Source organism: Pediculus humanus, genomic scaffold (assembly GCF_000006295.1).
Source record: "Pediculus humanus corporis 1103172108259 genomic scaffold, whole genome shotgun sequence".
In the NCBI taxonomy this organism is placed as follows: domain Eukaryota; kingdom Metazoa; phylum Arthropoda; class Insecta; order Psocodea; family Pediculidae; genus Pediculus; species Pediculus humanus.
In genome coordinates this window covers 46,162-60,911 of record NW_002987828.1, presented here as the reverse complement: position 1 = coordinate 60,911, position 14,750 = coordinate 46,162, and the positions used below count along the sequence as shown (strand labels likewise).

At 28.4% G+C, this 14,750-nt stretch overlaps 3 protein-coding genes across 3 annotated transcripts in view; 1 reads left to right on the top strand and 2 right to left on the bottom strand.

The window, feature by feature from the left end:
* Positions 1–905: 905 nt before the first annotated feature.
* Phum_PHUM489550 (uncharacterized protein) lies at positions 906–1,353 on the top strand (the record flags this gene model as incomplete). The annotated part of the gene is made up of 3 exons (XM_002430489.1): positions 906–1,001; positions 1,055–1,211; positions 1,286–1,353. The coding sequence occupies 3 exons, from the start codon at positions 906–908 to the stop codon at positions 1,351–1,353; spliced, it is 321 nt and encodes a 106-aa protein (XP_002430534.1).
* Positions 1,354–4,834: 3,481 nt separating this feature from the next.
* Positions 4,835–5,656, bottom strand: Phum_PHUM489540 (cAMP-dependent protein kinase inhibitor beta, putative; the record flags this gene model as incomplete). The annotated part of the gene is made up of 3 exons (XM_002430488.1): positions 4,835–4,953; positions 5,041–5,217; positions 5,584–5,656. 3 exons carry the CDS (start codon positions 5,654–5,656, stop codon positions 4,835–4,837), a joined length of 369 nt encoding a protein of 122 aa, XP_002430533.1.
* A 6,111-nt stretch (positions 5,657–11,767) lies between these two features.
* The window catches only part of Phum_PHUM489430 (uncharacterized protein), a gene marked incomplete at both ends in the record, with an annotated part of 4,398 nt that continues 1,415 nt past the window's right edge, over positions 11,768–14,750 (bottom strand). Inside the window, 11 exons of the mRNA XM_002430487.1 lie at positions 11,768–11,833; positions 11,967–12,146; positions 12,353–12,482; positions 12,566–12,841; positions 12,921–13,111; positions 13,200–13,337; positions 13,412–13,588; positions 13,676–13,785; positions 13,862–14,078; positions 14,199–14,408; positions 14,472–14,564. Of these exons, the coding sequence (XP_002430532.1) occupies positions 11,768–11,833; positions 11,967–12,146; positions 12,353–12,482; positions 12,566–12,841; positions 12,921–13,111; positions 13,200–13,337; positions 13,412–13,588; positions 13,676–13,785; positions 13,862–14,078; positions 14,199–14,408; positions 14,472–14,564 (1,788 nt within the window). The remainder of the gene's footprint in view (positions 11,834–11,966; positions 12,147–12,352; positions 12,483–12,565; positions 12,842–12,920; positions 13,112–13,199; positions 13,338–13,411; positions 13,589–13,675; positions 13,786–13,861; positions 14,079–14,198; positions 14,409–14,471; positions 14,565–14,750) is intronic.

The following is a 14,750-nucleotide window of genomic DNA, read 5'->3' as shown; positions in this document are numbered from 1 at the left end:
CATTCACCAAAAAAGTTATTGTTATCATTTTGGTGGGATTACAAAGGCACAGTCAACTTGAGCTGCTGCCACAAAGTCAGACCATAAATTCAGAGGTTTACATTTGAAAATTGACAAATTTAAATGATACCGTCCAAGAAAAACGATCGGAGCTAGCCAGTAGCAAAGAAATTGTCTTTCACCACGCTAATGCCAGACCCTCCCCATCTTTAGCCACTGGACAAAAACTACTGGAGCTAGGCTGGGATGTTTTGCTGCACCTTCCATATAGTCCCAAACTAGCTCCAAATAATTATCATTTTTTCCGATCCCTAAAAAATTTTTTGAACGGACAAAAATTCCAAAACAACAATGAGGTCAAAACTGCATTGGACCAGTTTTTTTCTCCTAAAACTAAAGAGTTTTATGAAAAAAGGAAAATGATTATTTTTCATGATGTTTGGACTTATCTTAGATCAGGAGAAAATGATGTGGCAAGGTTTACCCTATGGTTTATTATGGTGAGTTTTCATATTGGCCGCATTTCAAGTACATTTTTTTTGCCATATATTTTGCATGGAATTTAAGAAATGCTTGGAAAACAAGAGGATCCCATAGGGAATCCGGTAATTTTAATATTTTAGGACCTGGAGGTATCGTTTAACCTCAACACGGATCTCTTCCTCCCACGACCGTGCGACCTGGAACAACGACGGCCGTACCCCAGCCCGGTCAAACGCCGGCCAAACAATATCGAGTCACTGCAATACCTAAACCCACGGGATTAGATATTCTCACAATTCTTCAAGAAAGAGAAAACAGGTATAATTGGCATTATTAGCTGTTAGAATTTTTATCACGTGACATTTCGTGACGATTAACATTTTGCTTTGCTTCAACTTTGTAGGAAAGCAGCTCGGAGCGCAATGAAAATCGACGGTAATAAATTACCGGATTATTACGACATAATAAAAAAACCTTTGGATATAAAGAAAATATTTAACAGGATAGAAGATGGAAAAGTAAGCTGGGGGGGGGAAAAGTTTCATTCTGACTCTTGTCGTTGTTGTTTCAGTATTCGGATTTTGACGATTTGGAAAAGGATTTTACTCAAATGTGTAAAAATGCTCAAATATACAACGAAGAACCTTCTCTCATACACGAAGATTCGATCGTCCTTCAATCCGTGTTTACGAACGCGAGACAAAGATTGGAACAGGATGAGGATAAAGGTGATGAGAGAATCGCATAAAAAAGGATTTTTGTTCGTTGAATTTTATTTATTTTGGATTTTTTAAATTTTCAGACGGAGGAGACGAGGATGGAAATTCCGAATCGGAATCCGTTAGAATGAAAATAAATATAAAAAGTTGAAAAGGAGGAAGAGGAAGCACGAGAAGGAGGAAAACTCAACCAAAGTACACGAATAGCGATGACGAAGACGAAGATGATTGATTGGAAAGAGGAAAAAAGAAGAAGAAGAAGAAGGAGGAGGAGGAGGTGGTGGAAAAAGAAGAAACAAAAAGGTAAAGAAAAGGAAAAGGAAGAAGAAAATAGAAAAAAAAAAAAAAAAATTCGGTCGAAATGATTTTCGCAGCGCACAATGCTTGGGAAATTCGAGTTTTTCTTTTCGTTTTTTAAGTTTTTTTTTTTGGTTTTTCGTGTAAAACGGAAATGACGTCGTCGTTTGCGGGGGGGAGGGGTAGAGAGAGGATAAAAGAGAAAAAAATGAATTAGGTTAAGAGAAATAATAATCTAAAAAAATGCTATTTTTTTAAATTTTTTATTTTAATTTCATGACTCGATAGATTGATTTTAGGTAATTTTATTATTATTATCACTGTCGATATTGTCATCAATATCATTATTATTATTATTAATGTTAGTCAAAGTATAAGAAAAACTAAAATAAGTATAAAATGTAATTCAACAATAATAATAAGTCAAGTTTTATTTTATTTTATATGAAAACGCGTTTCGAGTTAAAACAAAATATTATTATTATTATTGTTATTAAACTTATTGTGATCGTGCAGAAAAAAAAATTGATTTGAACGCCCTTTGTTCTTGTATGATTTTATCGTTTTAAGTTTTATTGTAAATTTAACCTCTCTCCCCCCCAATGAAAAAATGTAAACTTTTTTTTTTTTTTTTCAATTTATTTATTTATTTTAATTTTATTGCATAAAATTACATGTTGAATAATTATGGGAAAAAAAGACATAAAAAAATTTAATTTTAACAAAAATATAATTTATTATTGTGAATTAAATTTTTTCTTTTTTTTTTTCGTCCTTAATGTACATCCTTATTCACAGCATACAAATTTTAATTTTCTACCTAAAAAACATCGAAAATTTTGGCCAAATGTATCAGAAAAACATAATACCCAAGGAGGTATAGAAAAAAATAAAATTCAAACAATGGATTCCCGCTTAAAATAAAATGTGTGCCAGGTAAAATATACAAGGTCGTCCTACTTAGCGTAAACAGTAAACAAGGTCGACCTTGGTTGAAAAAACGTGGCCATGAAAATTTTCACAAAATTGAAATTTAAAACTAATGGCCTTGGATTCAAGGTCGACCTTGGTTGAAAAATCGTGACCATGAAAATTTTCACAAAATTGAAATTTAAAACTAATGGCCTTGGATTCAAGGTCGACCTACTTTAGAATAAATCGTAAACGTTGGATTTTCGCGCTCAATGTCATTTTTAACTTAATTTTTAATCGAAAATTTTTTCCGATGTATCCGTAAAACATAAGATCCAAGGAGGTAAAGGGTAAAATAAAATTCAATCAATGCATTTAAAATAAGGAGTACAAAATAAAAAACAAGTAATTAATATAAAAAAAATAATTTATTACAATAAATTAGACTAAATTACAAAACTTTTGATACATACATAACTTTTTATAACTAAATCACTAAATAAAATTATTAAAAATTAATTAAATAAGTTGACATGATGTAAACGCATGTCAACTTATTCAATTTTAATTATTATTATTATTACGGTCACTCTTAAACACGACAAGTCTCTTATTTGTCGGGGTTTTTAAGCATTTATCCCAGGTTTCTACCCGATTCCTTAGGGGCAAATACTCAAATTTCGGTGGTGCTATTTATAGAGTATTTTCCGAAGAATGTGGGCCGTCCCACATAGTGCGATTTCCTGGATAGTTTCCTCCTTTAGGGTCTTCAAAATCTCCTTTAAATTTCCTTTCATTGAATGGGGTGGCATGGCTCCCAGTGATGCTCCCACGATGACCGGAATCGTTTGTTTTTGTTCCCCACATCCTGGTTATTTCAATTTCCAAATTTCTATATTTCAGCCTTTTGTCTGCTTCTTTGGCTGCCTGGTGTTTTTTTTCCGCCGGCACGGATACCTCAATTAATTTACACCATTTTTCCGCCTTATGCCTGAGGATAGTAAAATTCCGGTTTGTTAGCTGGCACAGTTCTGTCAGTGTGTGGATTTGTTGATCATACAGAACTATGCATGAACCTACTGTCGTAACCATTATCTCGCCTGCTTTATTTTCTTTGACGATTTATTTTGTTCTTTTCAGTACTCCTTTTTTTTGTAATTTTTTCTTCCGTATGTATAACTTGGGCTAAGATAGGGTCCCCTTGATGAGATTCTATGTATTTTCCCATTCCAATTATGGCATTCTGGTATGCCGCTTCTATTTGTCTTAATCCTCTTCCTCCATCTTTCCTGCTGACGTACAATCTATCCACATCAGCTTTTGGATGTAACGCACCATTAATAGTTAATATTTTCCTTGTTCTTTTGTCCAGGTCCGTGATTTCTTCTTTTATTATTATTATTATTATTATTAGTAATAAGTACATATATACATACATATTATTTAATTCGTCATTAAAACTTTTATTTTTATGTACATTTTTTTTTTTTTTAATGATGACTATTATTGTAACATTTTACTTAGAAATAATAATAATGATAATGATGAGTGAATGAAATTTCTTAGCGCTTCCTCCTTCCCCCAGTCTCCTCCTTTTTTCATTTTTCCTTTTATTAAATAATAACCCTTATTATTATTATTATTACAAGAAACAAATTATTCTTTTTCCATAAATTTTTACCACATAATTATTTGATTCGTCGATAGATGGCAGCATTACAATCGAAATTTTATATATTTTAATACAAATTTAAAATTATTTATTTGTTTAAATAAAAAAAAAAAGAAGAAAACATTATTATTATTAATAAATGAATAAGTACCGAAAAGAAATAAGAAATTGATTTTTTAATACATTTATTTATAATAATAAAGTTTTATATATATATAAATACTTTACGATTTATACAATATCAAATTTTTTTTTTCAATACGTAATTATCATTATCATTATCATTATCATTATTATTATTATTATTATTATTATTATTATTATTTAAAAAAATCAATAAAATAAATCTTTGGGAAAAATTATTTGTATCGATCGATCGAATCACAAAATAAATCGATTCGTTATTTAATAACGACAACAACAACAACAACAACCATAACAACCATCGATAACCGTTACAATCACAAAACAATATTCGAAATGATAATAATGATAATAATAATAATAATAATAAATAATACACGATTGTTTATGAGCAGGTTACTAAAACTAATTTTTCTTTTTTTTTTCCTTATTAGTACAACTTAACAACAATAAATAAATAAATTAATTAATAATAATAATAATTATCATTATTATTTTTAATAAATAAATACATTTGATACGTAACGAAAAAAAAAAAAAAATTTTTTTTTTTTTTTTTTTTTAATTAATAAATTTAATTTTCTTCATTTTTTTTTGTTATTATCGTCTATCCGTCTTTCTTAACCGGAGGAGAATCTTTGCGATCATTTTCTTTTTCCACGACTTCTTTCGTGTTCGATTCTTGTACTTTTTGTGGTGGCGTCGACGAAGGTCCCGCTTCTGAATCTTCAATAATAATAATAATAATAATGATAAAATTTTTTAAAATAATAATAATGATGATTGATTGATTGAATGAATGAATTAACTCACCGACGGTTGTTAACATTTCTAATTTTTGGGGTAAATCGCTCGACGTTACGGTTGCGTTCGGACCGAGTATATCCGGCATAGCGTTTCTCCTTCCGGTTCTACCCGTGACGAGAAATTCCGTTACCTGATCTTTTATAGATTCCGGATTAGATCCCATTACGGCGAGCATTTTCATAACTGGAACACAAAAAACCAAACCAAAAAAAAAAAAAGAAAAGAAAAGAAAAAAAAAGAAAAGGAAAATCAATGGAAAAAGGTTTTTTTTCCTTTTTTTTTTTTTTTATTTCAAACCGCCAAATATCAAATAGAAAATAATGTACCGGAAACCGGGGTTGCGAGGTTGCGTTTGTTTGTTAGGGCATATTAAGGCATGAAAGAGTGCATATTATTATTATTATTATTATTATTAATAAAAAACTACGACGTGCTTTTATTTAATTAAAAATTAAAAAAAAAAAGAATTAATTATGGTTATTAGTCGGAAAATATTTTATTATTATTATCATTCGACAAAAATATAGGAAAATTTTTCTCCTCTCCTACCTGAACCACGTAATTTTCGCCGTTTCGTTTCGCTAGATTTTCTTTTTCGAACTTTTCCTGTATTCGTTTTCATCTTTTTTTTTTTTTTTTTTTTTTTTTTTTTTTAAACTTTTATCTACTCTTATTTACTCTTCGACCTGGAATTAATTTTTTAAATGAAAATTCACTCGAAGAAAAACCAAACAAACAAAGAAGAAAAAACAAAACGATAGATCGATCTATCGATCGATTAATCGATCGATCAATCTATCGATCAAAACGGGAACACGTATGTTGTTATTACGAGAGGAAAATTGAAAAAAAAAATGGAAAGGGAAAAAGAGGCGGGAGGGGAGGGGCGAGGGGGAGAAAGGATGCGAAAGAGAAATTACCCCCGTCCGCCATTTTAAACAAAAAAAAAAATCCTTAATAGAAAAACAAACAAACAAACAAACAACAAGGAAAATTATTATCCTTCCGGGAAAGAAAAAAAAAGATAAAAAAAAAAAAAACAAAGAAAATGCGTTTCGACCGAGAGCGGAAATGACGTTAAAATATATATTTCCTTTCCGCATGACGTCATTTAAAAAGCACTTTTCCAGGGTTCGTTCGAAAAGAAAGAAAGAAAAAAAAGAAAAAAAAAGAAAGAAAACAAAATGACGGAAACAATTAAGGCCCTCGAAAAAAAAAAAAAAAGAAAAGAAAAAAGATTTTCTTTTTAATTAAATAAAGAAATGACGCTGCGGGAAAATCCAAAAGAAAATTAAGAAAATTTAATCCGTTACAAAAAAAAAAAAAAAAAGAAAAACAAAATTAGAATGAAGCGGTGGGGTGGTGGGATGATGACAAAAGCTCCCGTCTGATTCCACGAAATTTTTTTTTTTTTATTCTAAGCTCCTCCCCCTCTTCACCCCCCCCACTCCACCTCCATCGAACACACAAAATGAATATAAAAAAAAAAAAAAAAGATGGCGGACGAAAGGACAAAACGGCGGAAAGAAAAATATTATTTAAATGAAACCGAAACGTAAAGAAATAAAAAAAAATTTTTCTTTTTTTTTTCTCACGTCCATAATTTTCCTTTTTTTTTTTTTAAATCGACCTTTTTCCAATAAATTTCCCCCCCCCCTTCCCCCCGGAAAATCAATACGATAATAATAATAATAATAATAATATTTTTTAAAATTTATTTTTTCGTTTTCGTCGTGACGTCATCTGATTGTCAAAAAAAAATTAAAAAAAAAAATCTACGTCGTTTTTCATCTCCCCTACTCACGAATGAAAATTATACATTTATCATTATTATTATTATTATTGTTTACTTACTTGCAAAGCAGAAGAAACTAATTGACAGTGATGATGACGATGATGACGATGTTAATAATAATAATAATCGACGTCAAACGAATAAATCAAATCATTGAATTTTTTTTCCTGTGATATCGTTTTTGTTTTCTTTTGTTTTTTTTTTTTTTCTTAGTTCGTCTTTCCTTTGTCTTCTTTTTCCTCTTCTTCTTTTCCTTCTTTTTCTTTTTCTTCTTTCTTTTTTTAACGATATTAATAATAATAATAATTAAAATTTTGGCACCGACAGCAACATGGATTGATCACTTTATGAGATCGTTCATCAAAATTTTGCCTTTTTTTTCCTTATTAAAATTTTTCCTTTGAGACATCTGAAAAGGAAAAAAAAAGGAAAATTCATTCAAAACTCATCGTCGTAAATAATGATAATTAATAACGACTCTCTCATTTTTCTACTTTTTAGTCTCTGAAAAAAAAAAAATGGAAAATGGAAAATTTATTATTTCGTCCGCCATATTTGTTTGTAACTAATCCTCCTACTTTTTCTTCTTTTTCCTTTTTCCTTCCGGTTTTTCATTTTTTCCAACAGCAATTTTTTTTTTTTTTTAATCAATCAATCATTTTAACTTTAACGACCTGTCACATCAATAACATTCTCTCCTATAATAATGATGATAATGATAATAATAATTTTTTTTTAGTCTTTCCCTTTTCGAAAAAAAAAAAAAAATTTAATTTTGAAATTAAAATTAAAAGCAGACGATTAAACGCACCAACAACAACAAAAAAAAAAACCTCGTGAAAATGAACGAACGAACACGACTTTTCCATTAAATAATAATGATGATAATAATAGAAATAATAATAATAATAATAATAAAACTTTAGATTGATTCAATTTTATTTTTTTCTCTCTCTTTTTCCCCCGACAGTAAAAAAAAAAAAAAAAAAAAAAAATGCGGGATAAATTATTGGGAACGGGGGGATCGGGAGGAGAAGGAGGAGGAGCAAAAGAAGAAGGGCTAAAACTACCTTCGAATATTATTATTCGGGGAGGGAGGAAGGGGAGACGGGGGGAAAATGAAATTCAAATCATTCAATTCAGGCAACGAGAAAAAAAAACATTTTTTTTCTCCTTCTCCTTCATTATTATTATTATTATTTTTACTCATAAAAAAAACAAGCGTGGAAAAAGATCAAAAAAAAAAAAAAAAAAACAAAAATTTTATTTTTTTTAAACAAAATGATAATAATAATAAGGAAAATTTTCCATAATGTAAAAATAAATAAAAAAAACCCAACTTTTCGGAATTTTTTCTTTTTCCTTTCCTTTCCTTTTCTTTTTCCCACCGTATATTTATTACGACGACTATGACGACAATAATAATAATAATAATAATAATAATAATAATAATAATCATTATTATTATATAAATGTACCTCTCTATTCGCGGAAAAAAAATAGCAAAAAAAAGAAAACAAAAAAACCCAAAACTACATACGCGATTTATCTCTCTCACTCTCTCTCTCTTCCCCTCTCCCCCGTTTTTTTTTTTTTTAACTAATAATAATGATGATTTATGTAATGGTTAATAACACGATTATTCCGTTAAATGGGAGAGAAGGAATAGGTACCCTATTCATCCCCTAGACATTAAACAATTATATACAGATTTAGTCTAGTGTGTTCGTCCGTCAGTCAGACTCTACTTAGTTGGTCCATTACAGTGAGACACACGCACACACGCACACACACACTACTGTCGACCTGAGTCAGCTCTTGACAAGGTTGTGAATCTCCTCACTTTTCCAGTTCCTGGCCACTCTACAGATATCAGAGCCCCTTGACAGGAAATAACTCGTCTCAGCGAGACACTTACAAGAATTATTATGACGTCATAGGTTACAACGAGACGAAACCTATCCATCGGGCAGCAGCATCAACAGATATTCGGCGGTTAGAAACCTCGGAAAAGCTTCGAGACGAACAACAAGACGAATTCGTCGCGATTGATAATAATAATAATAATAATAATAATAATAATAATAATAATAAATACGTTTAAAACGTAACGAAAACAAAAAAAAAGAAAAAGAAAATTGAAAATGCACGAAGAAAAAAAGTTTATCGATTTTTAATAAACATAAAAAATTCAATAGTAAGAAGAAACATCGATTGATTTTTTTTTTACTCATCAATAACGTTTTTTTAAATAATGTTAATAATAATAATGAAACCGACCTTGAATAAAAAATAAATAAAAATAATATATGTAAATAATAATAATAATAATAAAATGACATCTTTTTTAAAAAAAAAAAAAAATCTCCTGTTTGCATTTCTAAGGTGCAACCGCATTTAACCTTCAACTGAATTCTTATTCAAATTTTCTTTTCTTTTCTTTTTTTCCTTTAAATATTATTATTATTATTATTATTATTCTAGTCATTTTGAAACATGATTTCCATAGGGGGAGGGAGGAGGGGGAAATTATATCATTATTTTTACCCATAAACCAATGATTATCAATCATTATTCTAAATTTAAAAAAAAAAAAAAAATGAATGAACACAATGATTGAATAAAAATACAAAAAATTTCATTATCATTATCATTACCATTATCATTATTATTATTACATTATGAATAAGGGAACTATTATATTCCATCTTTTCTCTCTTTTTTTTTAGAAAAAAAAAAAAAAAAAACAAAAAAACAAAAAATAGAAATTTTTTTTTCATTTCATTGTGTGAAACATTTTTTTTTTATTATTATTATTATTATTTTAAAATGGTTTCCCAATAAAATTATCACATTTAAATCGGGAATACGTGCTTTAACATAAATTTAAAATCTGACCCCTACTAAAAATAAAATAATAATGATAATGAGTTTTCAAAAAAAAAAAAAAAAAAAAAAAAAAAATATTAACAAAAACTTTTTTTTTTTGTTTTTCGATAAGTAATCAAATAAATTTAATAACATTATCATATTACTTATTCGAAACTAATTTTTTTTTTTTGTTTTCATGCTATCAAATATTCTTTTTCTTTCTTTCTTTCTTTCTTTATATCCTTCGAGAAAAAAACAAAAAACTTGCAACACAAATTAATTATAATCGAATAAGGAAGTCATTTAATAATTGCTTGCAAAACATTTTTTTTTTTTTTATTAATATCGATATTTCATGCTTTTTTTTTGTTTGTTTGTCGATTAAAAATTTTATTAAATGATTTTACTTTGAGTAATAAGAGACTCGACTCACCACATCTTTTTTTCCTTTAGAAAAATCATATTTACATGGCATAAACATTAATTTTGAATAAAATTATATAAATATTATCGATATTGAAAGTGCATTTATCGATGATTCTTATATAAAATAAAAATCTATATGTTAGATAAAAAAAAAAGTACCAAATCCACCTTCATATCTTTCGAAGAAGGGTTTAAAAATTATCGATAAAGAAAATGTTGTAAATCATAAAATTTAAATTATAACCGTTAAGACATTTGATAAGCTAATACAAAAAAAAAGTGTAAATAAATATGTGTGTGTGTGTGTGTGTACTTACCATACAAAACCCTACGTTTTACGTTTTTAATTATTATTGTCCTTAATTAAATATTTATATTAAACACACTGACATTAATTAACAACAATCAATTTTTTAAATTAATAACAAAACAAATAATAAGTTTCTTTTTTTTTTTTTTTTTTACTTGACAAATTCCGGTTATTTACAACGAATTTGTTATTATTATTATTATTATTATTAAATAACCGTCAATATTTTAAATTGATTTTATTTCACGTTGTAATATTTTACGATGATTGTAAAAAGATATTTTCAAACATAACGATTAATAATTTGTTTTTTGAAAATTTTTTTTACAATTTACTCACGTGTTTATTTTATATCCCTCAAAAAAAAAATCGATGACATTTACTCTCTTATTTCCATTTCGACCATTTTTTTTACTTATCGAAGTGGTTATAGATGATGAAAATATTCGCCGCAAGAGTTCGCTAAATGTTTTATTATTCTAGTTAGTTCCACGATATTAATTTTTAAATGTAAATAATGGTAAATGTTAAGGAGAAAAATTATTTATTTCATCATATTTTTAAGGAAAACAATTTAAAAATTAACGAAAAAAAAAAAAAAAAGGAAATCGCAACAAATACGTAAATCTTATGTTATTTTTATTATTATTATTATTATTTACATTAAAATAAAATTAATTAAATTATATATATATATATACGTTTAAAATTATTATTAATTTTTGGCGCCATATCGTTTTAAATTTTATTAATTTTAATCAACGTTAAATATATTCAGATTCGATTTAGTAAAATTCGTTTTTTATTAATAATAAAATTTACTTTTCCTCCTTTTCCTCCTTTTCCTTCCTTTGAATAAATTTAAAAATAAACGGTCATTTTAACGTTATCATTTGGTGACGACACAATTTTTTTCATTGAAGATGAATTGAAATTTTCATTTATAACCTAAAAACGTTAAAAAAAAAATTACAATTATAACAGTTTGGAAATTTAAAACCAAAAAAAAAAAAAAAAAAATTCTAAGCCGGAAAACCCGTGAATTTAAAAGAGATTTAAGCAAGTGAAAAGTGTGGGTGTGTGTGGGTGTATGTGTATCGCATCTTACCTTAAAAACCCCAGAAGAATTTTTTCCAAGTGTTGTTCTTTCTTCCTAAGTGCAAAAAAGAAATGAAAATTTGTGTGAAAACCAAATACCCGATAAATGAAAAAAAAAATATATTAAAATTACTAACCACACACAAAAAAAAATTTAAAAAAAATATTAAAAAAATGAAAAAATTTTTTTTTTAAGGGAAAAATTATTATTATTATTATTATAAAATTGTCTTTTATATTTCCGTGCATTGATCAGGAGCGACGACCATCGTCCAGTATGACAATAGCCTTTCCTGTCGCTGAAAATAAAATTAATTTCAGGTATTTTCAAAAGAAAAAATTTTTTTTATCATTTCTCAACGTTTTTCTCTTAAAAATGGATTAAATTATTATTTAAAAAAATTTATTATTATTATTATTATTTCAACTTACCTGAATGTTATCGTTAACGTTATCATCATTATCATCATCCCAACTAAGTTTTTTTACTCTTCTTGGAATCGAACCGTTCATCCATTCTCTTGAACCTAGAGAACAGGTACATTCTTGTTCTTCTGAAATTTGTGGTGGTGTCGGAGCTATTCTCTTCGTAGATGGCGGTGGATTAAACTTCTAGACGAACCGGATCGTGACATTATACTAAAAAATGTAGAATGTATGTGTATGACGACATGTTTAAGATGCGACATGTTTAAGATGCGACATGTTTAAGATGCGACATGTTTAAGATGCGACATGTTTAAGATGGCGTACTATAAAAAAAATTGTTACTTTAACGGTTGCAGTATATGAGGATTCCTCATCGGAAGAGTACCAACATTGAAAACTCTACCATCCACATCCATTAAATTGGGTGATAGTGAAGATGAACTGTCGGATGTTTTACAATCTGTCGAACTTGATGAATTTGATTTTTCCGAACTGTCTTCGACTTTTTTTTTTCTTTTTCTATCAACAATAATAATAATAATAATAAATTACGTATATGTCACAAAGGAATAGGGAAATATGAAAATGAAAAAAAAACCAACCCTTTATGTATATAAAGACCGAGTGCAATTATAATTAATAAAAGAAAAATTAAAAGGGTTGAAAATACTCCAATCATTAAAAAACTTTCACCCCCTGAAAGCCATGTGTTGGCAGCTTTGATTATTTTATTAGGAAAATGTATCGTTATTGGCACGCTTGTTTGCCGTGGAGGAAGACCACTATCCGTAGCAACGGCTACTATATGAGCATCCGATGAATTTATACTTTGTGATGAAATTATTGACAGCTGACCGGAATTATTAATACGAAATAAACTGTAATAAAAATGCAATTGTCGCCATTTTGTTTTTTTTTTTGTAATATGTCAAATGAAGTGTAAAATATGTAACTTACTGAGCATGAGGTCCTTTTAATGATAACGTCAAATGATCACCTCTATCACCATCTGCTGCTTCGATGGTACCAACGACATGTCCAGGTTCCAGGTCTTTTGCAGATACAAAAAATTCATATTGGGGATATCGAAATCTCGGATCCCAATCGTTAACATTTAAAACGGTTATATTAACTAATGCCGTGTCATTCTAAAATTAATTAAATTTTATTTATTTATCAATGCAAAATTTTCCACAGAGTTATCAATATAATAATAATAATAATAATTAAACACACGATTCGACCATCCGTAGCGTGTACTCGAAATACGTAAACGTCACGCGTTTCATAATCTAAAGGTTTAAGAAGTGTTATATCTCCAGTATTACTAACTCCAAAAACTCCCTCTTCTTTTTCCAGCCATTGACGAACGCGCTAATATAAAAATTAATTATTAATTTAAATCTTTTTCAATTTTTTTTACTAAATTTAGTCGTTGGAAAACTCACTTTGTCCCTCGGACGATTAGTAACAGCTGTAAGGACAACACTATTAACAGGTGCATTTTCCAAAACTCCAGCCAAATAAAGTTTTTGGAGAAAATGAAGAGTTTGAACTCCGCCTCCCTTACGGGATATTGTAACCGTTGCAAGTGCGTACCTATCTTTATTATCTACTTGCGTTGCCTGATTAATTATATAAAAAATTATTATTATTATTATTATTATCATATAATCAGGATCGACAACTTAATAAAAAAAAATGGAATTTACCCGAACTACTAATGTCGCTGGCTGATTGAGATCATCTTCTTCTAATTCTTTGGCAACTGTTATGAATCCTGTTGCAGGATCTATACTAAAAAGTTGATAATCAACTCCATCTACAAAATAAAACAAAAATGGTAGAAAAAGGTTTCAGGTTTTGTTAGGTGCGTGTGTTTTTGCAAAACTCCATACCTGAATTAAATGAATAAAATACTGGAGAATTAATTCCTTTATCCTGATCTGTTGCAATCAAATCAAAAGGTACTAAACGTAATCTGGTACCTACGGCAGGTTGTGAAGGTAGAACGGCTGAATACCTATCGGTAATAAATCTAGGATTTTGATCGTCTGCATCGATGACGTTTATTTTAACTTCTGCATCGTTATATTGAGGTGGCGAACCTAAATCCTTTATTTAAAAAGTAAATAAAAAATTAATGATGACGTTGCAAAATTTCGATACATCGATCGATCGATCGATCCATCGATCCTAACTGTAAATTTACAATTATGTACATATTATTTGTACCTGAGCACGGATTTTAATAGTAAAATTTGTTATGGATTCATAATCTAAACTTTTTCTCAATATCAAAGTTCCTTCTAGTGCGTTTAAAAAAACAAAATAATCCGAATAAGGACCAGGTACGACGGAATATTGCACCGTTGAAAATGGTCCCTGTTGATCTTTATCCACAGCTCGTATACCTTGTAAAACTCTCGTACCTATAACTGTTACCTAAAAAAAACGATCAATAATTAATACATAAAACAATCGAATTATTATTATTATCATTAATACCTCTGATATATTAAGAACGTATGGTCCGTTTATAAATTCAGGTGCGTTATCATTCGCATCGGTTACTCTTATGTTAACAGGTATGACGTATCCCTAAAAAAAAAAAAAAATCCCGGAAATTTAATTTAAACATAATAATTATCCAGAGTAAATCTTTTCTTGACAATAATAATAATAATAATAATAATCATATTAAAAAAATTTTTTTAGTTTAGGGAAAAGTAAGAGGAAGTCATTAAGGTGTTCAAACAACAAAAAGGAAGGAAGGAAGGAAGGAAG